The 27,900-nt window shown below is 54.2% G+C and overlaps 1 protein-coding gene across 8 annotated transcripts in view; it reads left to right on the top strand.

Moving 5' to 3' along the window:
* The first annotated feature begins 436 nt into the window (after window positions 1-436).
* Window positions 437-27,900, top strand: part of NTRK3 (neurotrophic receptor tyrosine kinase 3) — a 383,244-nt gene continuing 355,780 nt past the window's right edge. For all 8 annotated transcript variants that reach the window (XM_028122166.2, XM_088025201.1, XM_028122167.2 and 5 more), the window contains exon 1: window positions 437-684. In XM_028122166.2, coding sequence (XP_027977967.1) covers window positions 437-684 — 248 coding nt within the window. The remainder of the gene's footprint in view (window positions 685-27,900) is intronic.

Genomic DNA, 27,900 nt, shown 5'->3' on the forward strand with positions numbered 1-27,900 from the left:
GTGACTTTAGCACCATATTTTCCTTTCCTTTTTTTTTTTTCTTTTTCTTTTTTGCCTCCCCACCGTCTGTTGCAACCCTGCAAAGTCTCGGAGTCGGAGAGCGCGACTCGCTTCCCGAGCCCCCGGACCCCGCGAGCCGGCGAGCGCCGAGCCGGCCACCATGCCAGGCAGACCGCGCCACTAGGCGCTCCCCGCGGCTCCCACCCGGCGGCGGCGGCGGCGGCGGCGGCGGCGGCGGCGGCGGCGGCGGCCGCGATGGTTTCAGACGCTGAAGGATTTTGCATCTGATCGCACGGCATTTCAAAGGCAGAGGCCCCCCCTCCCCCTTCCCCCCTCCCTCGCCGTCTTTGTTTCCTTCCCCCCCAGCTCTCCCCACTCCCCCCACCCCACCCCCCTCTCCTCTCCTCCTCCTCTTTTTTAGAAGCCGCGATCGGAGATGGATGTCTCTCTTTGCCCAGCCAAGTGTAGTTTCTGGCGGATTTTCTTGCTGGGAAGCGTCTGGCTGGACTATGTGGGCTCCGTGCTGGCTTGCCCTGCAAATTGTGTCTGCAGCAAGACTGAGATCAATTGCCGGCGGCCGGACGATGGGAACCTCTTCCCCCTTCTGGAAGGGCAGGATTCAGGGAACAGCAATGGGAACGCCAGCATCAACATCACAGACATCTCAAGGAATATCACTTCCATGTAAGTCGGGCGGCCGCTCCCCAGCCCGCCTCCCCTCTCGCCCCGCGTCTCCCTCTCGCCCGCCCGCGGCCGGGAGCCGGCCCTCCGCCCGCCTCAGCTCGCCGCTGCCCGCCGCCCGCCGCCCGCCGCCCGCCGGGCGCGCGTCAGGCTCGCTGTGGCTCGGGAGATGCTCTCTGGCTGCGTAGTCCAGGTGCTCCGGCCCTAGCAGGCGGGAGCCGGAGCCGCGTGGGTGCCTCTCCCCGCGGGGGACCCCAGCCGGCCCGGGGCGCGTGGGGCCCAGCTCCCGCCCCCGCCCCCACCCGCTGGGGCTCGGCGCGAGGGTGCGAGCCGGGTTCTTTGCCCCCCACTAAATAGCAACAGTTTGGCCACGCTCAAGTGGAATAAAGTAGACGAGGTTCGATCCCCGGCAGCGGCGACGGCAGTGACAGCGGCGGCGCTTAGCCGGGAGGGAAGGTGACAGAGACTGCTCGCGATCCAGCCGAGATCGTTAACTATTTCGTTTTGGAAGCAGCAAAACATGCTGACAAGTAAACAAGTTGGGAGCTGGCTGCTCGCGGGGAGACTTTGGACATGTCGAGGCCGTCATGGACGCCTACCTCTTCCTTTTCTCTCTCGCCCGCCCTCTCCAACCCCATTTTGGGCATTTCCGAGACACCCCCCGCCTTTCCCACCCTCATCTGCATCTGGGCGCCTACAGATCCCGTCCTTGTGAGCTTTGATAACTGCGCCGGGAATTCCGAGTCAGGATGGAGAAGGGGGCGCGGGGGCGGGCTGGCCCTGGTTTGGGGAGGGGGGTTATACGATCTTGCAGATCCGTTTTTGTTTTTGTTTTTGTTTTTGGACAATCCAACTCTGACTGGCGTTTGCTGGGTTCTGCCCCGTCTGAGTGAGACCTGTGGTGGCCTGCATTCCCTTCCTCCCCTTGGGTACGGATGGGGGACAGAACCATGGCTCAAGAGAAAGAAGAGCTGAGGGTCCAGGGAGGCTGCCCATCTTTCCTTCCACTGACCTCAGGGGGCCAGGTGACCTTCCCCCAATTCTGACATCCAGAGAAGGGTGTGAACGGTGCTGGGGTTGTTATCCGCCTGCCAGGGTCCACACCCCTTGGGGACCCTCAAAGTGGGTAGGAAGCCAAGAGAGGGGTTTGCACTGAAGTCCTAGCTGGGGTCTGAGGAAGGCATTTGGGCGGCCGCAAGCCCTGCTGAATCTGCCATTGGCGCTGCTCTCCCAGGCGGCAGCCCTCCCTTTGCCTCAGCAATGGGGCGGCCAGGCTGGGAGGAATTGCAGTTCTGCTCTCTAAAGCCCGCCAGCCCTGTTGGCTTTGTGGAGAGAGCGCTCGCATTCTTGCAGCTAACAGTTTGAGAAAGTGTGCAGCCCAGGAGATGTTTCTGACTCCTGGCCGTGGAGACAGGCTTGACCCATATCTGGGCCCTGTCATTCACCTCTTCACTGCCTGCAGCCGGTGGGCCTGAGAGGAGGAGATGAACAGCCAAGGGGGGAGCCAGAGGCTGGCAGGGTATACTGGATGGGCCCAAGTCTGCCTCTCCGGGCCCTGCAGGCCACAGCATTCCAGCGCCCCTGAGGATGGTGGGAGGGGGGTCCTGAGTGTGATCCTCAGGGAAAGTCTGGATTGGAAGTGCACCATCGGGCTGTGTGTGTTTGTGTGTGTGTGTGGGGGGGGGTGTGGGGAGGGGAGGGAGCTTAGCAGTGGGTCCAGGGGCTCAGGAGCTGGATCTGGGGATAACCAGGGGGATTGGTGGGCTAAAGGTTTGAGAGAAGGTCCCTGGTGTGGGTCTCTGGGAGCCAGCGAGCCTCGGTCAGCCTGTTCTCTGCTCCGAGGATGTGTGTATCTGCAGGAAGCCAGTGGGAGGCAGGGGTGGCCACAATCACGTAGGCTCTCTGTAGCCAGGCAGTGGTGTCTCTCCTCTGAAGACGACGCTTGGGGAAGCAGTTTGATCGGGGAGAGTTGGGTTGCTCTTTCTGGGCAGAGGGCCCAAGACAGAGGGGCTGGGAAGGTGGGCGACGGGAGGGGATGGTGCGGTCTCCTGTCTCCTTTGCCACCGGAGGACCCCAGTCGGACAAATGGGAGGACAGTGAGCAGGGAGTGGATTGGGAGACTGTGTGTCCCCGTCCCTGTTTCGAGACTCAGGCTCTTTGGCAAGCGGGCAGGACTCCTTTCCTTACGTCTGCCCTGACACCTAAGAGCCAGGGAACCGGATTCCCACAGGAGCTGCGTGGATTGGCAGGTGGGGGAGGAGGGTCAGAGGTCACGGGTCCGGTGACCCTTCCTCACCTTGTCTTCTCGCCGGTGCCCTGTTAGATCTATGGCTGGTATCCACTGAGCTCCGGGACGGGCCAGCCTTCTAGCCTAGAGGTGGTGGACTGTGGAGAGAGGGCGGGGAATCATGCTCATCCTGGGAAGCAGAGGTCTCCCAGTCCTCTTTTACTCAAGGGAATGGAGGCTCAGGGTGGCAAAGTAACTTTTCTCGGGGCACGTAGCCCCAGGGGTGAGGTAGACTTAGGTCTCAGTCTGTCCAGCACCAAGGCCCAGGCCCCCATTCTGCGGGATGCCTGTGGAAGCAGGCTGGGGGGGGGGCGCCTGGAGGGCAGGCAGAAGGAGGAGAGCAGGGGAGGAAGCCTGACTTTAGCCTGACCTGGGAAGGGGACTTGAGCTGAAGCCCAGACTTTGCAGGAGGAACGAGTGTTCCTCAGATTTCTGATACTGTCAGAGATAGGGAGTTCAGTGGTCCCCCGGCCTTCCATCAGCCTAAAGCTCTTGCTGGTGTGTGCCTAAGGGTACTGCCCGGGCAGACTCTTGGGGAGAGGCTGGGGTGAAGCTGCGTTTCCATCAGGCCTCGCTAAGGGAACTGGGGGGGGCTGCGGGGGGCTGACCTCCACAGACACACCCTCTTGTTTGTGGAGTTGTAGAGCCCTGAGGTCCCTCCCTGGGTGCTTAACCGATCACACCTGGCTTTTAAGATGGGCAAGAGATTCCCTGTGGTCTTTCAGAGTCATGTGTGGAGTGGCTCTGGGGTCCCTGTCGGGGGCTGGCTGAGGGCGCCTATGATCGGGGAGGTGGCTGCCTCACCAGTATCAGGAGGGTATCCGCTGCAAGGCATCAGAGCAGAAGCGTGGGTCTCCCCTCCTCCCCTCCCAAAGGGCTCTCCTTCTGGGCCTCTTTCTGTTCAGGAGGCCAGCTCCTTTGCCACTGGAGCTCGTGGCCCACAGTAACCTTACCTAGAAGGGTCCGTGCGCTGCCGCGTCCAGCCAGGCTCTGTCGTCACAAAGGTGGAGGCTGGGAGTTGGATCCTCTGTCTAGGTCAAGCCTGCCTGAGGCTGGGTCGGAATGGTGCATCCTTTGACTGTCAGAAGATCGAGGGAGAGGAGATGGTTCATGGGACTCAATGTTCCTGGGGCTGGCTACCTGGATTTCGAAGACCACTGAGCTCTTTGCTGGGACTCTGAGCCTCCAACTGGGTCTCTGCAGGAGCCACCACAGGATCCCTGGTGTTTGCAACTCTCTGGTCCCTTTATGTCCCCGGTCTTCCCTGCAGGCCCTCGCCTGGCTGGGTGAAGGATCATTTGGGCTTTGGCTGCTGTATTGGTTCCTTGATTCTCAGCCTTTCTAAGGATCAAGGGGAGCGCCAGCCTTGAAATTACCCATGGGAGCTGGGATGCAGGCAAGGGTGTGAGCCAGACCCCAAGGGCAGCATGGAGCTCAGCCAGTCACTGAGCCTAGGCCTGAGGGAGGTAGGTTGAGATGGAGGCCTTCGTGGGGAGATTTGGAAGGGGGAGTGGTTGCAGCTCTGGGGAATGAGGCACTTCCAGGATGAAAACTGGGGACCCAGGGCTCTGGAGGCCCTGGGATTTTGTCTGGAGGCCTGGTCCTCCCTGGCTCTAAGAGTCCTCAACCCCCACAGGCCCAGGTCAGTCTTCCCAGGCACACTCTGGGGCCCAGAGCGTCATCTCTGCAGCTCCAGGGACCTGAGTGCAAGGCAGCTTTGGTTAAAAGCAGCCCACCCTGGCCCTCGCTTTGAGAGTGCTTGGGTACTGGTCCCTGGAGGGCTCGTCCTGGAGTCTGGGACACGGCTCAGGGTCCTGCAGGGGGCCAACCAGCCTCCTGCCTGACTGAAGAGGAGCATGCTGCCGTGAAGAAGGTGGGGTGGGGGGTCTGATGCCCGCTCCCTTGGGATGCTCTCTATCCTTGCCCTGACCATCGCTGCGTGCCACCTCCTCTTCTCTGACTGTAAGGGCGGACTAGGTCCTTAGCCCAGCTGACTCTTGGGTGGGAGTGCGGGTGGGCTGTGACCTTCCCTCGGGATGACCTTTGCCAGGATTGTGGCATCTCTCCTGCCACTGGACCCCATTAAGTGGCTTATACTGGGATCACAGACACTGTCTCTGGCCTCCCTTCAGGCCTCCCATTGACCACAGGGTGGGTAGGAATAGAGAAAGGGATGAGACACATGGGTCCCTCCCCTGGCTCTGCCCCTAACGTGTTGTGAGCCGTAGGAGGGGACTGTAGCCTTTCTGAGCCTGTAAATTCAACTATGAATTGAGGCCATGGGGCAGTGTCCCCTCCAGCTGGGACCGATGCCATCCCAGGGTGCAGGGAGCACCCCGCGGAGGCTCTGTGAGGTCCCAGGAAGAGGGCAGGGGTGCTCCCTTCCCTCTCTGGCCAGTGGCCACTGGCTGTTTTTCCCTTCGCTCCTTCCCTTCCCGCCTCTACCGAACTCTGGGTCACCCAGAAAGTGCCACGCAGTTTGGAGTCAAATGTCACACTTAGGAAGGCACTGGAGCCTGCAGCCTCTCAGAGGCTGGACACCCAGCTTCCTGTGGCTCTCTGTTCTCTACCCTGTGCTCAAGGCAGGGAGTAGACGTCCCTCTGCAAAGCCTCCATGCCTTGCTCCAGCAGGGGCCTCCGCCGGATGGGGGAGGAACACCCTAGAACTTCCATTTCAAGTTATTCTTGTCTAGAAGAGGGAATATTTAGCATATGGAAGGAAATATACAAACATATAACTTAATAAATAGAGAGGAATGTTCAGGAGTTACAAGATAAAATTTTTGTTGCTCAAGCACGCATCATTGTAAAGACCGGTGCCCACTGTTGTTGTGATTGGAAGGGCCTGAGTTTGGGAGGGAGATGGGTTGATGGTAGGAGGGGTGACCCTGAAGCCTGGGCTCCCTGTCTCGGCTCTGCTCCGGGGTTGGGGGTGAACTGCTGGGGGGCGGGGGGCAGGGGAAATGAGAGGAGGGATCAGGCTGGGTGGTGGGTGGAGGGGAATCTCAGCACCAGACCAGGATTCCTAAGGCCCCTTAGCCCCCGAGGACCAGGCTAGTTCTCAAAGGACTATACCCCTCAGGTTCTGCTTTTTGTTTCTGTCTAGCAATTTAGGAGGTGTTTACCTCCTAAACACCCCAACATTTCCTTCATGCTCTCCAGTTTACAGAGGTTGGGTTTATTTTTGCCATAACTACTTGAAGTGTATAGGCAGGGATGATTAGTCCCATTTTACTGATTAACAAGATGAAGGAAAGGGTTGAGTTGTGTGTCTCCCAAAAGGAAAGCTCTAGAGGAGTCTTGTGGCTTATGTGGTTCCATTGACTATTCTCTCTGGCTGTGGTCTTGCAGCTAGACACACTATGGCGTCATTTTCATCCAGAAAGTTCTCTTTCTCCCAAGGGGCAGTGTTATGGGAATGGTCCATCCGGGAGGGGTTGGGGGGTGGCTGAGAGTCCTGGCAGTTGGGTCTAAGCATGGTCTGAGTGGAGGCCACACTTGCTCCCCCAGAGCTGGTGGTGGCCGTCTGAGGCATCAGCTCATCACCTGTCACCCATCCCCGAAGTCTAGTTGCCTCCACCTGGGGAAACACATTGCCTCTCCAAGGATGAGGACTCCAGTGAAGCCCAAACAGAAGCTCAGTGCCCCGTGGAGCCCTGGGAAGCCCCATGCGGCTCCTCCATTTTCTGCCTTCACCCCATGTGCAAAGCTCACTAGAACTCAGGGCTGGGAGGGACTGCTGCGGGTGTCCCCTCCCTTATGCTCCGCATAAGGGGCCCATGAGAGGCCCAGACCAGCGCAGCGACTTGCCTGGGGCCCGAGGGTTTCTGGAAGGCCTCTCTTCCCAGGTGGTGGTGTAGGCATCACCCTCTTCTCCTCCGCCCTGGAGCCTGTCCTGGGCACTCTGTCAAAGCCAGAGCCTTGCCCACGACTGTGTCTCCCTCTGGGGCGATGTTTCCAAATCTGGGGTCCCCAGAGGCAGCAACTATGCAAGGCTGGCAGGCCCAGGGCTCCTTGCAGCCTGTAGCCCACGCCGATTCGAGATTCACTCACAGTGCAGCTTTCTGCTCTGCTCTGTTTACCAGCAGGCCTGGGGAGGCTGGGGGCTCAGCTGGCTTGGGAGCCCAGCCTCTCTCTCCAGCCTCACCTCTGCCTCCCAGCCCCCCATCTGCTTTGTTCCATCAACAGGGTCCCCTGTCTGGGTGATGGGAGATTTCAGGCAGGATGTGTTCCTTAGAATCCTCAAGCGTGGAGAGGACCGTAGAAACTGGGTTTCTCCAGCAGATCCTCTGGGCCTGGCCTCTCCCTAGCTTTGGGCAAACCCCTTACCTCTTCTGGGCCTGAGTTTCCTTCTCTCTAAGCTGGGCATGATAATAACTACTTTATAGCAGCACTCTGAGGGCCGGTGCCCTCTATCATGCCCAGCAAAGAGAAAACTGTCAGTATATGATTGCTAACGACAGCTAGCTTTTATTGAGCACTTCCTATGTTCTAGACAACTGTTCCAAGCACTTGAGAGGTAACACTTCGTTATGGCCTCACACCAACCCTATCAGAGAAGTACCATTCATTCATTCATTAATGTGAATCCCATCTTACAAGATGGGGTGTGAGTCCAGATACAGAATGTGACTTGCTGAATTTCACACAGAGCGATCTGACATTTAATATTAAGCTATATTGCCTGGACTCTTTTGCTGTCTTCTCAGGCATGCTCATATGTACCGGTAGACACACGCACGCACACAGTCATTCATGAACATGTGACCATCATAATCAATAAAAAAAAAAGGGTAGACATGAAGGTCTAGAAGGGTCCTTTATGTTGTAACATTCCGGTTCTGTGGGTGAGCATTGCCCTGGCTGGGGTCGGAGGGGAAGGCAGACGAGATGGTGGGAGTGGTGCTGGCCTCGCAGTCTGGCCGGCCCGGTCAAGGACAGGCCTCTCACCATCGGGGCGGCTTTGGGGCTCTCCTCCTGACCTGTTCCCGACAGCGGCCTTCCCCGGGGCTGTGTCTCAGCCAAGCCCTCTTCCCAGGCCTCCTTGACCACCCCGTGGTGTCTTGGCCTTTGGTCTGGTCAGCTCCGCCAGGAGAGCAGGTTACCAGCTGAGACTGGCAGGGATTCAGGAAGCTGGTGGCTGGGTCCCCAGCAGCTCCACTCTGGGCTGAGGCATGGTCGGCAGGACCGTGTGCCTGACTGCCCATGGCTCTTGACAGCTTGGATCAGAGAGTGGAGGGCTGGGTGGCTTCTCCCAGGGAGAGCTTTGGGGTTTCAAGACGGCTGGTGGGTACAGAATAGCTGGGAGGTGTCTGGAGGGCCAAGCAGCGAGATCTAGAAGCTGGTGTTCGGAGAATCTTCCCTGACTTCTAATTCTTCCTCTTCTCTTGCCTCCTCCTCAGATGAACAGGCTTTCTTCTCCTCCACCCTTGCTTTTGCCTCAGCTCTGCCCCATTGCTCATGGGAGCTCCGTCTGCCTCGCAGGGATGAGCTGTGAGCCTGGGGGCTGGCCACAGCTGTCCCCATGGAGAGAGCGGGAGTGGCCACCCAAGGCTGAGACTGCGCGGTGGGCATTGGTGGACACACCCCATTTTTACTGCTGCTTGGCTGGCTAGCTCACCGCATCATAGGACCCCTCTGGTCGCAGTTTTCCCTTCTGGGAGTTGGGTCACGTCTGGGATTTGGCGCCTGGGTCCCTGTCTGATCAGTGAGTGTGGTGACATGTTTGATGGGCTATCTAAACATTAGGGTGCCATGTTGATGTTTCCATTTCTAGACATCTGGGAGTGTTTTTGAGTTAGGAAGCAGATCAAGACTTTGAACCATAAATCATCTGATCTGGAAAGGGGCTCAGATATAATTGGGGTCCAACCTAGTTTTGCCAAGGAAGAACGTGGGGCTCAAGAGAGGGGGATGGGCTTGACTCAATCACCCACTGCGTCCTGGCACGGAGCCCTGCCTCCCCAGCTGGTGTGGCTTCCCTTCCCCACCCTCTGCGAGCGAGCGGCTGCTGTGGGGCTGAGGGATTTGGGCTCTTTCAGAGGCGGGGGAAGGAACCCTGAGTCTCCTGCAAAGATAGCGAGAGTGAAGGGAGAAATCTTCGACTTGCAGTCCCAGTCCGTCTGCCTCCCACAGTGAACTGGGCTGTGTGTGTGCATCTGGGGGTGTCTTTGCGCACGCACAAGTGCATCTCTTCTGTGTGCTGGGCACATCACGTCTGAGGTCTTGGTAAACAAGCCCTAAAGCCTTTGGCTTCCTGCCTGCCAAGTTCGTCTGCGTATAGACCCCGCATGGCCACCAGAGGGCGGTGCTGCGCATGAGACCGTTGGAGGCTGGTGTTTGCCTTTGCGGGCAGGAGCTGAGGATGGGGCACGAGCCTGGTGAGATGTGCCCTAGTAGACCTGGCTTTCAGAGCCGCTCTTGAGCCAGGGATGAGCAGGGGGGTCAGCTGTCCCCCAGGCGGGACCTCTCTCTGCAGAGCTGGTCCTGCCTTTATCATATCTGCGGCCCAGCCATGGTCGTCTCCCGGACTTGGGCTTCCCAGGAGGTGGCTGGGAGAGTCCGCTGGGTGGACAGGAGTGAGTCAGCATATCTGTACGGGGAGAAACGGAGATGAATGAATGGGACATAGTCCCGGCCCAGGAAGATCAGTCCTGATGTGGACTCAGAGAAGTTGATAGGCAGTTGGTTACGCTGTGAGGTTAGTGTCATGTGAATAATTGAGCTTTATGAACTCCTTCCGGCCATTTGATATACTGGCCCAAGTGTGGGGGCATCTCTCACTTCTCCCTGCCCCCTCTCCCCTCATGCGGAGCTTGGGAATCTCTTAGATACCAGGTAGCTTCTCAGTCAATACCAGGTCCCGATATTTACCAGAGGGGAGAGCGTGGTGTTGTCTCTTAAGGTCTCTGGACCCTGTCTGGCCCTCAGAGATAGCCATCTAAATTGGTGGGTATGAGAGTGCCTTGCAAATTAGGGACGTGAGCCCTGCCTGGACCAGCTAGTCTGGACTCTTTCCTTTCTGTGAATACTTTGGCTCTTTTATGTCTGTTCTGGTATTTGAGCAGGTGCTGCCTTGTTCCACGTGCTAGTTGGTCCATAAATGAGCCCTTTCCCGCTAACATGGTTGTCAACTTTGGAGATGGGGTCTTCTGCTTTTGTGGTGGGTGTTGAGCTCATGGAGTCAGGTCCTGCGACTCTGTCCCCAGGGCCGTCCCATGGCTGCCAGACCCAGGGTTGCAGGTGGGACCCCCTCTGTTGTGGTCAGTTTTCTTTCTTTCTTTTTCTTTCTTTCTTTCTTTCTTTCTTTCTTTCTTTCTTTCTTTCTTTCTTTCTTTCTTTCTTTCTTTCTTTTTTTCTTTCTCTTTCTTTCTTTCCCTCTCTCTTTCTTCTTTCCTTCCTTCCTTTTCTTTCTTTCTCTCTTTTTTTGAAGATTTTATTTATTTATTTGAGAGAGAGAGAGAGCAGGAGGGAGAGGGAGAGAGAATCTGAAGCAGGCTGCACTGAGCATAAAGCCAGATGCAGGGCTCAATCCCACGACTGTGAGATCATGACCTGAGCTGAAACCAAGAGTCGGACGCTTAACCGACTGCACCCCCTAGGCACCCCCGCCATCCCAACCTGCTTGTTTCTGACACTTTTTTTTTGAGGCTGAAGAGCAGGGATGAAGCTAACATTTATGGCCCTCCTGCAGGACTGGAGGTCATTTGCATACACAACCTTGTTATGGATGGCACCTACTCAATGAAGCTTGAGATCATGACTCTGCCTCTTACCAGCTCTGTGACCTTGGGCTGGCTACTTCTTAAAAAAATTTTTTTAAAGATTTTATTTATTTATTTGACAGAGAGCGGGAGAGAGAGTGAGAGAAAGCACAAGCAGGGGGAGGGGCAGAAGGAGGCGGAGAAGTAGGCTCCCTGCTGAGCAGGGAGCCCGATGTGGGGCTCATTCCCAGGACCCCGGGATCATGACCTGAGCCGAAGGCAGACACTTAAAGGATTGAGCCACCCAGGCACCCCAGGCTGGCTACCTTTTTGATCCTTAGTTTGCTCATCTGAAAAACGGAGGTAATACTAATAATGCAGGGTTATTGGCAGATTTCATGAGAGAGAGAGAGAGTGTGTGTGTGTGTGTGTGTGTGTGTGTGTTTGTGTGTGTTTTCTCTCATTTTCTTCCTCTACTCCAGAACCTCTTCCCCACAAGCATATATACTTTCTATGGCTCTCATCTGTTCTTCCTGCTTCCAGTCTTTCCTCCTTCCAGCTCATCAGACTCACCCTAACAGATTAAGCCTCTAATCCAGGGCCTTCTGTTGGAACAGTTCTGGTGCCCGAGATTCCCAATGTTTTTTTTTTTTTTTTTTGTCTGAGAGGCAGCTCTGTGTCATCAGGAGGATAGTGGGTTCTTTGGCCAGACAGCCTTCAGTTTAAATGCTGGCTTTACCCCTGTGTGAGCTTACCTAAGTTACTTAACTTCTCTGAGCCTCAGATTTCTTATCTGAAAAATCAGGCTAACTGTATCCATCTTTGTAGAGTAGTTGTCAGGATTAAATGAGATTATAGTAAGTGCCTGGCATATGATGGGTACACAGAGGCCAGATTGGCATGGTGTAATGGGAGTCTTGCAGAGGTAATGGACAGTGGCCTTTCAGGGTCCTCGAAGCATGGGATTAGAGGAAGTTACACGAGGGGAACCAGCAGCACCTGGGCCACAGCTGAGGGAGATAAGAGAAGGACCAAGATGGTGTGTATTTGGAAAAAAATAAAAAGACTTAAAAGAGCGAAGGCACATGTCTGCCAAAAGAACAGGGAGAGAGTTATGGTTCCCACTGATAGACTCAGTTGGGATCCCAAGGGGCAGAGGGTCCCAGATACTCCGGACATGGGGAATTTCTATGCAGACTAATTCAGGAGCGCCCAGCCCCTTGCAGACTTGGTCCCATGTAGTTTTACTGCTATTCTTGCCCTAGGTAGCTTCTGTTCACTAGATGATCCCCTTCTGGGCTACTGTAATTGACTGAGCCTGTCAGCTGCAGATGCGGCTCAGGGACCAGCCCTGGGAGAAAGAATTTAGGAATCCAGGGGGAAGGAGGTGACCTCCGAGTTCTCCAGTCCACCCTTAAAGGGCCTCCCGTTCACATTCATTCCAGTTCCACGTTAAGCCACAAGAGGGCACTAGACCATGATGTCTGCAGGGAGGGAGGAACTATTTCGCCTGCCCTGTTGGGAATGTGCCTTTGATCAAAGCTGCATGTGGTTTTCTCCCAGGGGCCAACATCTCTGAGGGTCATGGCAAAACAATTTGATTCAATTAGAGCCCATAGCTCGGAATCTGATGTCTCAAGGGAGGCTAAACTGGGTAGTGGAAAGGTCATAGAATTTCACATCAAACTCAGGTTCCTGTCCTTGCCCTCTTCCTTGCTTGTTTCTTTTCAACTTAGAGGAGGTTACTTAATTTCTCTGGGTCTCATTTTCTTCACCGGCAGAGTAAGGTGTTACTGGGAGGTGTTCCAGTGAGGATTAAATTATATGATGTGTGGAAAGTGTCTGGAACATGGTGGGTACTCCATGATTGGCCATCGGTCTCTTTCGGGAAGAGGGATGAGGTTAGGACACGGTGCAGGGGTGATTTGTGGGATCCTGTTGGCCTGATGGGGTCCTTCCCGCCACCCCCTCCGCCCATGAATGCGCCATGGTTCCCGTTCACTGGGGGCAGCAGTGACACCCAGTGGCTGGAGTGGAGAACAGCAGTGTGTTCGGCTGGGGTGGGGGCGGCAGTGGTGGGCACTGTTGCGGAGTTGGTGGGTACTGTTGGGGCAGGTGAGACTGAAACCGCATCATGGCAGATGGGCTTCAGGGGGTCTGTCAACTGAATTTCTCTTCCCTTCACAGGCGAGTGGTTAGAGATGATTCTCTAAGGTCATGAGTGTTGGGCCAGTGGGATGAGCACACATGTGCACCTGACTGACTCTCTCATAACCAGCCAGTCCTGGCGTCCAGCGACCAGACCCTTTTTGATGTTTCCTGGGGTCTACTCTCTGGGGGATGCTTTAATCCTCAGTCTATGTGGTGGGCCTCAGATCTCTGAGGCTCCGTACATTTACCTGGAAAAGGACACGGGGAGGGGGGGCATTGGGCGGGTTGAGTGAGGGCACTTTGGTGCTCGGATCTGAATGTCAGGAATTGTTTCTTGCCCTTTGCTCTGTGTGTGTGTGTTGGGGGTGTGTGGGATCACGTGGGAAGGGGGGGTTAGAGGTAAGTGCTAAGCTTCAGGCTTCACGGGTGCAGAAACTCCAGCCTAGAGAAGGGAGGGGCCCAGAGGTGTGTCTCTGAGGCTGGACTCAGGGTGTCTTTTGCTCCTCACCTTGTGTAGCCTCTTCCTTACGCACCTGCGATTCAGGAGGGAGCCTTGGCAGACGTGCCAGGCTCAGGAAGTTATTTAATATCAGCTTTGCTCCAGATTGTGTTTCTGACTGCTTGCCACCTCGTAAGTGGCAGCCATTTTAACAAATGTGGCGATAAGACACCAAGTGGGAAATAACATGAGAAATGGGGAGGGGGCAGGGGCGTGGAGGAGGGGTGTCGTTTTATTCCCTTGGCAGAAACCTTGTCTTCGAGGCAGTTGCGGGGAGAGAGCAATGAAGGAGGAGGTAGGGCCCCTGGGAGCCCCTGACAGTGAAGGGGGGTGCGGTGGAAAGTAGGGCCTGTGGCTGCAGGTTTCCCTCCACTCTGGGAGGGCCCTGGGTCCTGTCGGGCAGCTGGCTCCTCTCCCTGGGGAGATGTGCAGAGGAGGGCCTGTATTCCGTTTTTCCAAGGACTGTCTTCCAAGTGCATAAGAGACGGTTGATGGGGGCCGGTGTTGGGGCGCGTTCAGCCCACTGTGGGTGCTGAGCTGCATCTGCACCTAGGCTGTGGGGCGCCCAGGTGTCTGGCCACCTGTCTCGCTGCCTGCCGGGACCATCCCGGCATCTGGACTCTTGGGGAAGGATGGGCAGAGGCGTGAGCAGGGCCGGCCGTTCTTCCTGCAGGACCCAGAGACGAGGGAGTCACCCCTCTTTCTTCCTAGCGCCAGGCTCCAGCCATGTGCGAGGCATGGTGCTGAGCCCTGGGACACCACTCAGAGAAAATAAAGGGCCACGGCCCTTCCCTCTTGGAGTTTGGAGTGGAGTCGGGGCAGCAAGTCTTAGCCAAAGGTGCTACAGCTAAAAGGCCTGTCTTAAGAGAAGCAGGGGCAGAATTTTAGAAAATGCATGGAATGTAAAGTTCCATAGAGAAAAAGGTCCATATGTGAAAATGTTGGCTTCCCTGGGGTGGAGGGGGTGCAGTTTTTCTAATTGGAGTTGTAAAAATTCTGGGTTTACCTGTTCCTGGCCCGCCTGTCGTGAGCAGCCGTGGTGTTACTTGTCAGGGTTGTGGCCCTGGACCGAAAGGTTGAGTCCGTGACTTTGCTGTTGCCCACAACAGGCCTGTGGTTTTTTAGGGGAAGCCACGTACGTATGGCAGGCAAGAGAGGGGGGTTTGCATTTCTGCTCCCATCACTTTCTGACCTCAGGAGACAAAAATTGGGGCAAGTAGTTTATTAGGAATGTGACCCCGGGCGGCCGAGAGGAGAGGGGCAGAGAGCCAGGGAGGGAGGAAAGACCCGGAGCCATGTGGCCACAAACAGGTTGCCGCGGGATCTCCCTGGACGCTCGTTCATTTCTCCTGTTGTGCATTTAATCAGCGTGTTTATTTGAGAACCTCCAAAGGGCCAGCCCCTTTTCAGAGCTGGGAAAACATCGCTGAGCAGGATGATGGTGGAGGTCTGTATTCTCCTGTTGTTACGGGACATGTAAGGTCAAGCCTCTTTCTGGAAAGTTGCCTGGACCTTGCTCCTGGGGATCTAGCTCCAGGCTGTAGGGGAGCTGGGCCAGGTGGGCCAAGGGTGCAGCCAGATTCTCTCCACACACCCTCCCCGCAGGCCAAGTTCCTGGGATAAAGTCCCATCGGAGGGTGGTTTGGGGGATCAGCCTGTCTCCCCCGCGTGGCGTGTGGAGGAGAGCCAGGGCCGGGGTGAATGCCCGGTGGGTACACAAAGACGCGCTCCCGTGAGACTGCAGGGTCAGCCCCAGCTTCCTTCTCCCGGCACCTGGCTGACAGTCTGCCCAGCTGGGGCTGGCCTGCCCTGGGCGCTGGGGGGGAACGTGACACTCTCCCTCCTGTCAGCTCAGAGCAGCGCCTGGGGCCCCTGGGGAGCAGCAACGTGCGAAGAGTGACCTTATCCCTTCCCGACTCTTGTTCAGGCTTCATCGTCCAAGCTCATCCTGCCCCACCAAATGCCTGGCACTCCTCTCTGCCTCCCCACCCCACCTGTCCCCGTCCTGGGAGGCGAGCTGTGTCCCCACCCAGGGGATCTGCCTTCCTGCCTTCTCTCTGCCCATCGCCCATTCAGGGCTGCTGTTGTCTGGACTCTGGTCAGGCGTGCGTGCTCTGGCCTTGGGCTCCCCCCGTTCACCTTTCCTGGTATCTGTCCTCACCTGCCCAGGTGCATCGCTGGACAGAAGAGGGAGGCACGGCCAGGACTCTTGAGTTCCATGCACATGCCCTGGATGGCATCAGGCTCCTCCCTGTTTTTGTTCCCACGAGCTTCAGCAGGCGGGGATGGGGTTTTACTTGGCTCTGTATCCCCGGTAGCCAGGGTCTAGCAGGTGCTCAGTAAAGATGCATTGCACAGGACGGGCGCGTTTCTAGCAGAATGTCTCGTGGATCTGCGGCCGGTCCCAGCTTGGTGACAGGGCGCACGCCTCTGCCCAGAGCGCTGGGCACATCATTCTCCTTGCTTTCTGTACCTCTGTGGGCCTGGGGCTTTGCCCTCAGCTGAGCAGCCTGTTGGAGGCGTCTCCTAGGGAATTTGGAACTCGTTACGGTGAGTGCCAACCCTTGCGGTGAGTGTTCCAGCAGCTCTTCTGGGGACCGGCTTATTTTAACCCTGTGTCATTCTTGGCACAGCCTGGTGAGGCAGGTACTGTTGTCAGCCCCTTTCTATGAAGTACAGGGAAACTGAGGCACAAGGAGGCTGTGGAACTTGTCCTCGGTTGGTCGTTTGGCTAGGAAGCAGCAGGGCTGGGGTTTGAACTTGGCATGTCTGGCCCCAGAGCCCCCGTCACGTCTGGCCCCAGAGCCCCCGTCACGCTCCCCAGGTTATCTCTGCCTCTCTCCTTCCTGCCAGCCCCTCTTTCCTTTAGTGCTGGGCCCCGCCCCAGCCTCACTGCTCCCAGGCGCTCCTCGCGCCCCCCCCCCCACTCTGGCCCCCGGCCGAAAGGACACAGCACTATGCTCTTCTCTATTCTCTGAAGGGGCCTTTGGGACCCAGGGGAGTATGAGATTCCTGAATTTTGTGGGCACAGGTGTTTTCAGCCACATCTCAGAGAATGTCCTCTGAGCGAGAGTCCTGGGGTCTTGTCACTGCCACCAACTTACTGGGTGAGTCTGGGTAAGGCACTGGCCATCGCTGGACCTCCATTTTCTTATACATAAAGCCAGGGATCCTGACCAGGTGACCTTTGAGGGCCTTTCTGGCTCTGACCTCTCCTGTTCTGAACAGGGTGTTTGGGCACAGGGTAGAAGGTTGGAGAAGACTGAAGCTGCAGAAGGATGTCGTTAGGGGCGGGCTGAGGGAACAGAGCCCCGTGGTTCTCACACCTGTGCATGCATCCCTGTCCCCAGGAGGGCTTGCTAAGGCACGGAGTGCTGGGCTGCCCCCAGAATCTCTGCTTTCCCTTGGTGCAGGGGCCTGAGGACCTCCTTTCTAGTGAGTACCCAGGTGACACGGAAGCTGCTGACCCAGGGACCACACTTGGATAATGACGGCTGCAGCAATGGCTTTCAGGGTGTACTCCCTGGGGATCAGAGCCAGTATGCTATCCTGCATACATTTTTTTAATGTATTTTCCCAGGCTGCGACAAGTTTGAATACCCCCATTCTAGAAGCACACTACCCCACTCCCAAGCGCATGTTGCCAGGGCTCACCTAAGTGCCGGCTTCTCTCTTTAATCCCCTTTCATGTCTTCTCTCTGCACCCCAAATCTGGTGCCTGGCTCCATGCTGACCCCCCACCCTCACTTTTTCCACACGGCTGGGCTTGACCGGAGCATGCTCTGACGCACGTAATCCACTATGTAGTTGAGAAATGAAAGCGCAATTATGTTTTCCACAGGACTCTTCTAGACTCCCAGTTGATTTTTAAGAACTATTTGGGAGGCCGGGAAGTAATTCTATAATTGCAGCTCAAGAAACTTAGTTGGGTCCGAATTGCTCCCCCACCCCGACACCCCGGGAACACCCCGCCCCAGCCACACTGGTCTGCGCATTCCCCAAACATCCCAAGACCTCTGGCCTTCGTTCTGCTCACCTGAGCCCTGCCTGTCACTCAGATGTTCTGACATGTCCTTGCTCTGGGGCGGGCCGTTTATATGGTGTTTCAGCCCTACTCACGGTGGGGAGCTGCTTTCATTTCATAGATGAGGACATCGAGACCAGACAATGCAAGAGCTTACCCTACGGCCACGGGTAACTGGGGGGGCAGAAGGATTGGGCGCAGGTTCCCGGTTCCCGTGTCACTGGGAGAAGAGGAGATAAGGGAACTGGGCTTTGTTGATATGATGGGGTGCTATATGATGGGGTGCTATATGACGATATGACGGGGTGCTATATGATGGGGTGCTATATGACGATATGATGGGGTGCTGGGTGCTATATGATGGGGTGCTATATGACGATATGATGGGGTGCTATATGATGGGGTGCTATATGATGGGGTGCTATATGACAATATGATGGGGTGCTATATGATGGGGTGCTATATGACGATATGGGGTGCTATATGATGGGGTGCTATATGACGATATGATGGGGTGCTATATGATGGGGTGCTATATGATGAGGTGCTATATGATGATATGATGGGGTGCTATATGATGGGGTGCTATATGACGATATGATGGGGTGCTATATGATGGGGTGCTATATGATGAGGTGCTATATGATGATATGATGGGGTGCTATATGATGGGGTGCTATATGACGATATGATGGGGTGCTATATGATGGGGTGCTATATGACGATATGATGGGGTGCTATATGATGGGGTGCTATATGATGGGGTGCTATATGACGATATGATGGGGTGCTATATGATGGGGTGCTATATGATGGGGTGCTATATGACGATATGATGGGGTGCCATATGATGGGGTGCTATATGACGATATGATGGGGTGCTATATGATGGGATGCTATATGACGATACGATGGGGTGCTATATGATGGGGTGCTATATTATGAGGTGCTATATGATGATATGATGGGGTGCTATATGATGGGGTGCTATATGATGGGGTGCTATATTATGAGGTGCTATATGATGATATGATGGGGTGCTATATGATGGGGTGCTATATGACGATATGATGGGGTGCTATATGATGGGGTACTATATGATGGGGTGCTATATGATGATATGATGGGGTGCTATATGATGGGGTGCTATATGACGATATGATGGGGTGCTATATGATGGGGTGCCATATTATGAGGTGCTATATGATGATATGATGGGGTGCTATATGATGGGGTGCTATATGATGGGGTGCTATATGACGATATGATGGGGTGCTTTATAGCAGTCACAGTGAAAATCTTGTTCTCTGTGCCCTAACATGGCTATGTTTGAAAACAATGCTGGTGGAAACAAACAAACCCCCAAACAAATTGCAGAGTGATACACCATATACGTGTAATTTAAAAAACACAATGATCAATAGGACGTATTGTTTATGGGCACATATGTAGTAAGAAGATAAAATTGTGACTGGCTACACACCGATGTCATGATCGCCTTGGTTTTAGGGGGAGAGGGAGAGGAAGGCTATGATGGTTTGCCTTTTCTCTTTTTTTGAGATTAGCCTATGACAAAATGATAATATGCACTAATTCCAGGTGATGGGTAAATACGGTGCTCGATATGTGATCCTTTGTTTCTTCTTTATTAAAACTTTAGAAACTGTAAGCAACGAAAAGGTAATCATACCTACCAGATTTGTAATTTAAAATAAAAACAACATTCAGTCACTGTATTTGTTTGCTAACACTGTCATCGAAAGATGCTGTAGATGGGGTATTGAACGGGAACAACAAACGTTTGTTTTCTCACATTTCTGGAGTCTGGAAGTCCAAGATCAAGGGGCAGGCAGGGCTGGTTTGTCCTGAGGCCTCTGTCCTTGGCCTGCAGGTGGTTGTCTTCCCCCTGTATGTGCACATGTCCTTCCCTCTGTGCTTGTGGGTCCAATTCTCCTAGGAGGACACCAGCCATATTGGATTAGGCCAACCCTAAAGACCCCATATTAACTCTCTCCTCTTTAAAGACGTATTTCCAAATACAGGCACATTTGGAGATACTGGGGCTTAAGACGTCAACAGAGGACTTTTGTGGGGGGACACGATGCAGCCCACTCTAAGACCGCTCAACAGTGGTAAGACACAGAAAAATTGCAAGGCTACTGAAACTAAAATAGAGCCTTTCTTAGACTTCCTAAGTGCAGCAACCTGCAGGAGTTCATCAGAGCTGGATTTTTCTCAGGTTTTGGTGCCTCCAGCTGCTGGGGCCCTCAGCGTAACTGCTGGGTCGGCCTTGCGAACAAAGGAGCCCCTGTGGAAGAGATCACGCATCCGTGGGAGAAGCAGAGCTAGGTAAAGGGAAGAAGCAAGTGCAGAGCTTGACAAGGGCCCAGGAAGACAGTTCTCTGATTGTCTGATATTTATCAATCAATAAATAATTTATCCATTATTTCAGCCACTATCAGTGAGCACCGCCCTGTGTCAGCCATAAAGTTAGGCTCCCTGCACCCCCCCACCCCCGGCCCACCCCCAAATAACAATGGACTGGGACCACAGACCCTAGGGATTTGATTAGCGGTAAGGAAGAACCTCAGCAAAGAATGAGCCTACGGGATTGCTTTCTTCAGGGGGAATGTAAGTAAATAGGATTCTTCTGTCCCATCATTTCATCATGAAAAATTTCAAGCATGCACAAAGTTTGCACATTTTATAGTGAACATCCACATACCAACCACCCGGATTCTGCAGTTGATATTTTACTCTACTTGCCCTATCTCGTGGTCTGTCCCGTCTGTCCGTCCCTCTGTCCACTTATTACCCACTGGTGTTTTTCGGATGCATCTCAGAGTAAATTGTAGATGTTGGTACACTCCCCCTAAATATTTTAGCCTGTTTATCATTAAACTAGAGTTCAATATTTGTTTTCATTGTCTTCTTTGGAGTTAGTGTTTATGGTCAGTGAAATGCATTAATCTCCAATGTGCATTCTCTGAGTTTTGACAGGTGCGTGCATGTGTGGGACCCAAACCCAATGAGATGCAGAACATTACCGTTCCCTCAGAAAGTTCCCCCATGTCCCTCCCCAGTGAGTCTGCTCCCACCTCCCCAGAGGTAGTCACCATTCTTTTTTCATGGTAGGTTTTTTTGCCTGGTCTTCAGCTTCATGTAAATGGAATCACATAGTACAGATTTAGCAAAATGTTTTTGGGGTTCATGCATGTTGTTGTGGATAACGTGATCTTTTTCTTTTCATTGCTGGATACTGTTCTGTTTTGTGGAATACCTGAGTTTGTTTAGTGGGGCTCCTAGTTGTTGGAACCCTGGCTTTTCCCAGTTTTGGACTGTTATGGCTAAATCCATGATGAACAACCTTGCCCAAGGCTTTTGGTGAACACATGCTTTCGTTTCTCTCAGGTCTATCCTCAGGAGGGGAATTTCTGGATGGTGTGGTATATTTATATTTAACTTTATAAAATGCTGCCAGATCTTTCTCCAAAGTGGTTGTACCAAGTTTATACAATAGAACTGCTTTTGATTAATCTGGGTTGGGATAGACACATGTGCGTGACTCACTGAAATAGGTGCTTTTCTATCTTCGTCTTCCAGATGAGGAAATTGAGGGGCAGAGGGTGGTGTCACTTGCTCAAGGTCACCCACATGGGGAGGTGGCAGAGCTGGGATCTCGTTTGACATAAAGCCCATCGGTTTCCACTGTGATGTGCCATTTCTTGTGGACGTAAGGCTGAAAGCGGGCAGGAAAAACAGGTGGCTGACTTCTGAGGGGCACCTTCTGGTGTACCTAGCCCTAGAACATTCTTTGTTCTCTCTGACAGTGTGGAAGCAAGGGCCTGCTGGGTGTCCAGTGCTCTCTGGCAGGGTTGGACCCCTGGGCAGGTGCTCTCCTCCCCAGGGGTTGCCCCTGCACGCAAGTCATGCAGCCTCTCTAAGAGCCCTGGTCTGGGTCCTGTTTGCAATGGACAGATGAATGCCAGGCAACACCTTGGATCCAGATCCTCCTCCTGAAGTGAGGTAGCTGGGAGCCCTGCTTGCTGAGTGTTCAGACGTTGGGTGTGGGGAGGCCCTGGACCAGCATGTGTCCGCTTATACCTTCATGGTCTGAGGTGGGTGCTGAGCACGAGGGGACGGCGGCCAGCCTCACAGAGCGCATGGATTAGGGAGGGGTGGTGGATGGAGACACACAGTCTTCATTCCCTAATGTTGCTGATGTTGTGAGGTACCACCAAGATCAAGTTCCTGGCTTGGGAATTTAGTGAGCAGAGACCATTGGTGTTGGCATAAAGCACTCAGGTGAATGGCAGGGAGTCACAAGTCCCGGGAAGGAACTGAGCCGAGGGGCGCGGTATCAAGGCCGACTGGGGGGTTGGGGGCTGCTTCCAGGGGAGGCTGGGCAGGGCGTCCTCTGAGACGACCCTTAGTGGTGAGAAAGAGGTGGAGCTTCGTGAAGGTAGAATGTTTCAGCATGTGTGTGCATCTGGGGTAGGGCTCAGGGGACAGTGTGCTGGGGTGGAAGGGAGGCCAGGGCAGGGAGGGAGAATGGAGTGGAGCACCCAGGAGCAGGGATGAGGTCGGAGAGGTCCACAGGGCCTTGCAGGCCATGGGAAGGAGTTTAGGTATTAATCTGAGAGAAATAGGAGGCTCTGGAATGTGTTTCTTTGAAGCAGGAGGTGATCCAGTTCACAGCTTCAGTGATGGGTACGGTCAGTGTGTTCGAAGAAGCACACGGGCTCGTGAGACTCTGTGGTTGGGGCACACTGGGGGGCGGGGGGAGTTCCAGAGGAAGGGACAGCTAAGCTCAGACTGAAGGATGAGCAGGCACGAGCCACATAGGAGGGGCAGATGCCGTGGAGGGCTATTCTAGGTAGAGGGACCGGCGTGAAGAAGGCTCTGGAAGCAAAGGAACCTTGAAGGAGTTGAAGGAAGTTCCTTGTGCCTGGAGAAGTAGGGAGGGGATGGACCGTGCCAGCCCGAGGAGACGGGCCTCTCCAAAGGATGGTTGGGAGCTCATCGAGGCCTGGGGTTCGGTCCTGTGTATCTGTTCTTTCCAGTGCTCAGCATCTGCCGGGACCAACCTATGTTTGAGGGGATGAGGAGAGCTCATGCTGGGGACATGGAGGCTGTGGGGATTTTCTGAAGGTCAGGGGAACACCAGAGGCGGCCTTGGGTCCTGCAAGGGGCAGATTCGGTTGGACTGGGGTGGAGTCCATCACCCCTTCCTGGACTAGAAGTCAGCCGGGCTGCCTGGCCTGACGACCTGGGAAGGGGCCGTGATCCTGGACCCTGCTTGCCGACATGTTGGCAGCCCACAACATAGGCCTGGCCTCACCCAAAGGGCCCGAGGTGCCTGGTGGCAGCAAGGAACTCCAACTCAGGAATGCCACTTGCTCAAATATATTTGTTTATTCAGAGATTTAATTAACATGTTTAAATATTAAAGAGTAAACAACGTGTGTCTAGTGGGATTCAACATTTACCAACAGGAATTCTGACTTATTTAATTATTTGTGCTTTCCCGGCCCCGAGAGCCATGTTTCCGGCTTTGTTGTGGGGAGGCCTGGGTTCTCCCTGGAGGAGGCAGGGAAGTGGGCCAAGGAGAACAGGAAGTCGGGGGAGGAGTGGCGTGGGAGGAGGGAGCTGGGGAGGAGGGAGGAGGAGGAGAGGAGTCTTCTGGATGAGAGGAGCTGTCCAGGCAAAAGAAAGCAGGGTGCTGTATTTGGTCTGTGCAGAGGGAAGAGAGAATGTCAAGTTTCAGGACAGTAGGACGGGGGGGTGGGGGGGGGAGGCGGGCGGCTGCAGATCAAGAAGGCAGGTGACAGCTAGGAAGATCTTGAAGGAGCCTGTACAGCTTGGGGGAGAGCAGGGTCTTGGGGTTCCGGCTTGTGAGGATGGCTGTGTTCGTGTGCTGACACAGTGGGACCCAGCTTCTCACCTGGGTGCCTAAGGGGCCCGCAGTGGTGAGAGGGGCAGCCCACGTGGCCGCCTCTGCCGAGAGGGAGGGCCTCAGGCGGGTAATGAGACCCCAGCCACCGCTGCAGGAGGAACTCGGAGACCAGAAGTGTTTTCCAAGTGATCTGCATTATAATATCCCTGGAAATGAAGTTCTGGATGCTGAGAGATTACACTGGAGGTTATTTATTGGCAATGCGCTCTACGGTTTTAATTTTTTCTTTTTGCTTATTTAGGCTTTAGCTCCAGAGGAAAATAGCCTGGGGTGGCTTCGAAATAGATTCTCTCTGCCCCATTAACTTATTCAGTGAGTTTAATGGTCCTTTTTCCCCTCACCCTTGAAGCCATCATTAAAAGACAGAGATTTATAAAAGCAAAGACACTGAGCTTTAGTCAAACTTTCGCTCTGGGCCGGGGGAGGGCAGGGGCGGAGGCACCCACTTGGCCCTGGCACTGTGGATGTCACGTGGGAGCATCCTTAGGACAGAAGCTCGAGGCTGGGCAGATGGTTTCCTGGGTGCTCGGGGGAGTGACACGGCACCGCAGAGACTCTTCAGGGGCGAGAGTGTCCAGCATTTTCCAGCTGTCGCGGGGCTGGGTGTCTTGGAGTGTCTGCCATGTCACCCACTTGCTACGGTGGAGCTTCCCCTGGTCCTCAGCCGGCCTCTGAGACCACTTCTTGGGACATGTCACTGTTCCCTTGCATAGATGCTCACCTTCTGCTCAGGGCCAATTCACCAAAAATCAGAAGACCCTTCACAAGAGGGATCAATTTCTCAGAGGCCAGTTTCCCAAGAGCCAAGTGACCGGGGAGGCCCAACTTACCCAAGGACCATTGAGCAAATAGCCGATTTGCCTACAGGCAACTCACTGAATGCCTGTTTGCCAAGCGCTCAATTTGCCAAATTTACTAAAACTTTGATTTAAAGAACATAATGATTAAATCAAGCCAAGTCAAGGCAGGGCTGTCCAAGTCAGTTCTGTCCAATTCAGCCCAGTTCACTTACTCCATTATCTGAGCATTTGTGGTGTGCAAGGCTAGAGATCCCAGAAGCTACAAGAGAGGTAGACTAGTTCTGGTGGGGGACCAGACATCAGGTTCATCAGGAGAATGCAGGTGGTTGTGACATCTGTTGCCACAGGAAGGTGTGTGGTGGTGGTGGGGGGTGGAGTTTGGGCAATCTTTGGCGCTATGGGGGGTGTCCCTTGATACACAGGTTGTATCTGGATAGGGAGGGAGGGCAGGGGAGGACATTTCAGGCAGAAAGTGCAGTCTACAGCACACGTGCCCTGCCTATGTCTCAGAGGAGATGCCAGGTCCCTGTCAGCCTGGAAGGTAGGGCATCCAGGGCCCTGCAGTCAGAGATGAACCACCAGGCTCTCTTGGAAAGGCCTTGACTGCTGGGCTGAGACCATCTGAACTTCACTGGGTTAGCGATTGGAGCCGGTGAAGGTTTTTAGGACGAGCACCTTAAATGAAGAAAGTTCAAATGGCTTTAAGAATTTTTCAAGCGTGTTTGCTACTAGAAATTTAGAAATAACAGGAAGTAGGAAATAGACAAAGAAATCACTCATAGCCCCAGACACCTGGGAAAAACTCATCCTTCGGTGGATTTCCTTCAAGTGCTGTAGTAGAATCAGTGTGTAAGGCAGAAAGTGATCTCTGAAAACTCTTTGTGGCCATTGGGAGAGGCACCGGGAGCTGGGACTGGCTGGGGTGGATGGGGGGGCAGCTGATTCACAGAGCGTCTGTCCTGCTTATTCTGACAGATGCTCTCATTGAGCGAAATGGGGGCAGAAGCACCGGAGTTTTAAAAATAGTTATTATTTTTTTTCTCACTCTTTCTGGGTGCGTAGAGCTAAATTTGCATAAATCCAGTGTATGCATGAAATCTTACGCGCGCGCGCGCGCGTGTGTGTGTGTGCGCGCGCGCGCATATTTACATATACCTGAGCAGGTCATTTCGATTTGTGTTTTAAGAAGAAGAGCCTAAACGTCAGGTGTGCGTGAGTTGAGGAAGAGGAGAAGCATAGAGTAGGGGAAGAAGGCAGGAGGCACTTGCAGTTCCTCAGAGATGGGTGATGTGGGTGGGAAGCTAGGGGAATGGAGAGGGAAAATATTTTAAATACTACGCAGAAATTTCAACCAACTGTGATTACACCTGTTGAGCATGAGGGATGGAGGTGTTAAGGGGGACTGAGGTTTCCAGAATTTGGAGGATGGGGAAATATTGCTGCCTTGAACAGGGACGTGGTGACTTCTGTTTGGGACGTACTGAGTCCCTGGGACTCGTGAGAGAGGATCCTCATATAGGGTGGAAAGTGGCCTGGAACAGGACATCTTGTTACTGATGGGGCCCTTGTCTGCGAAGTGGCCCCAGTAGAGAAAGCAGCAAGGAGGCTTGTTAAGGAAGAGGGCTTATTCTTCCCAAACAGGTATGCTGCCAGGTGATAAGAGGGCAGGATGGCGGCATTCTGGTGGAGCATAAGATTGGCTGTCCAATGGCTATTAATAATGGGGGACGTTAAAGTAAATGTTCACCTACACTCAAACAGCTTTTCTTTCTTTTTTTTTTAAGATTTTATTTATTTAATTTAGAGAGAGAGAGAGAGAGAGCATGAGTGCGAGGGGCAGAGGGAGAGGAAGAGAGAGAATCTCAAGCAGGCTCCATGGTGAACTCAGAGCCCGACGTGGGGCTCGATCCCAGGACCCTGAGATCATGACCTGAGTGGAAACCAAGAGTCAGACATTGAACCGACTCTGCCACCCAGGTGCCCCTCAAATGGCTTTTCAAAGGAACTTTTTAGTGCTCTGTGAGGAAGGCCAGATCTCACTGTTCCATTTTTAGAGAAGGCAAATGACTTCTCCAACACCCAATTCTCTGTTAAGAGGGAAAAGGACCCTTTGCACAATAGCCAGTCTTAACCATGATCAAAGTCTCTGACTCCAAAATGAGAGCATGTGAGCATACTTGGAGGAACAGCAGCTGTCTGTGCATGGATGTGAGTCACTTTGGAATATCTAGACATGCTCTTACCCCGCTTCTGGCTGCAGAAGTCCTGAGAAGTGTTGATGGTGACAATGACAAGGACAGCTGGAGTAATGCTGTCACTGACCCTGCGTGCTTACTATGTGCCAGGCTGGTGCTGAGCACTTTTTCTTCAGAGGCTTTAATCCTTACACAACTGAATGAGGTGAGCATTACTGATCCCCGTTGTTCAGATGAGGAAATGAGGACATGTGCCCAAGATCACCCAGCTAGCGAGCAATGAAGTGGATTGGAGTCAGGTCGTCTGTGCCCAGAGCCCGTGCTCCCCATGCCCACAGTCACGGACGCCAGTCCGGGCTCTCCCCGGACTCCCTGTCCAGCCTGCGCCTGGAGGTCGCGAGACCACCCCTAGCTCCCCAGCCCTGAATATCAGCTGCAATAGAACCTGGTGAGATTTTCCACGCTGGAACACACGTTCCTGCTGTCAGTTCAGTGAGAAATTCTGCTCCATGCTCCCTGGTCTACATTGATCCATTCACCTCGAATAAAATAACCGTGTGGTGAACTAGATGAAATATTTGTACCATTGATTGTTTCGTTTCGTGTGGTTGGACGATGGCGGTGAGCAAGTGCCTGTGGGCAGGGGAGGGGGGGCCGCATCTGCCTGTGTGCAGAGCGGCTGGGGCAGAGCCGCAGGGCTGCTGGGGGGCCCAAGGCGTTGCTGGAGCACCCGTGGGCTCCAAAGGGGGCTCCTCATAACAAGCGTGGGTTACAGGCTATGTTAGCTGCTGCTTTCGGAAGGGGAGTGGCCAGGACCCCCAGCCTGAGGAGGGTATAACCCTTCCCACGTCTCTAAAGGGTCACACAGAAGAAGACATGGGAGGTGGGTGGTCTTTCTCACTGAGTCACTCAATGAACACTGGACTATGGTATGGGGAAGCAGATCGGGAAGAGCTGGGGTTTGCATCGGGCAGGTCTGACCCCAGTTCTCCCGCTGACGGGTGCTGGATGTTTGTGCAAGTCACTTAACTTCCCTGAGCTTCAGTTCCTCTTGTAACAAAGAACCCCCAGCCCACACGGTAGCTGTGAGAGTTCAGTGAGACTGAGTATGTGGCCTCACGGTCTTGTGTTTGGCTGCAAGTAACTGAAAAGTGACTTCTGGTGGTTGAAACATAAAGGGGTGTATTCTTCTGATGGAAAATTAGATGGCGGCGGGATTGGGGGCTGGTGTTGGTCTGGTAGCTCAGTTATGTCAAAGGCAGCGTCTCCGTGATTTTCTCGGCTTTTCTGTCACGGTGACAAGGAGTGGCCACCAGGAAAGCAAGAGGTTTCCAGAGACACCCCTGTACCCAGACTTCTGTAGGTTCCAGACGTGCCCACCCCTGGCCGCTGGGGGCGCTGAGCAGGCCAGCATGCGGCTTTTGGGCCTCCGGTGAACAGAGGGGAGTTGGCATGTGCCACCAACGGCAGGGGGCTTGTCCACCTGCCCACCCAAGCCCCCTGCCCACGTGGTAGCTTTCCTCTCTTGCTGTGCAGGAGGGGTGTGTGTGTGTGTGAGGACCACAGTGACCCCCCCATAGGGAGGAGCAGAGAGAACTGGGCTC

This window comes from Eumetopias jubatus, unplaced genomic scaffold (genome assembly GCF_037043125.1).
Source record: "Eumetopias jubatus isolate StellerSeaLion01/CBP00866 unplaced genomic scaffold, mEumJub1_p1.0 scaffold_7, whole genome shotgun sequence".
NCBI lineage: Eukaryota > Metazoa > Chordata > Mammalia > Carnivora > Otariidae > Eumetopias > Eumetopias jubatus.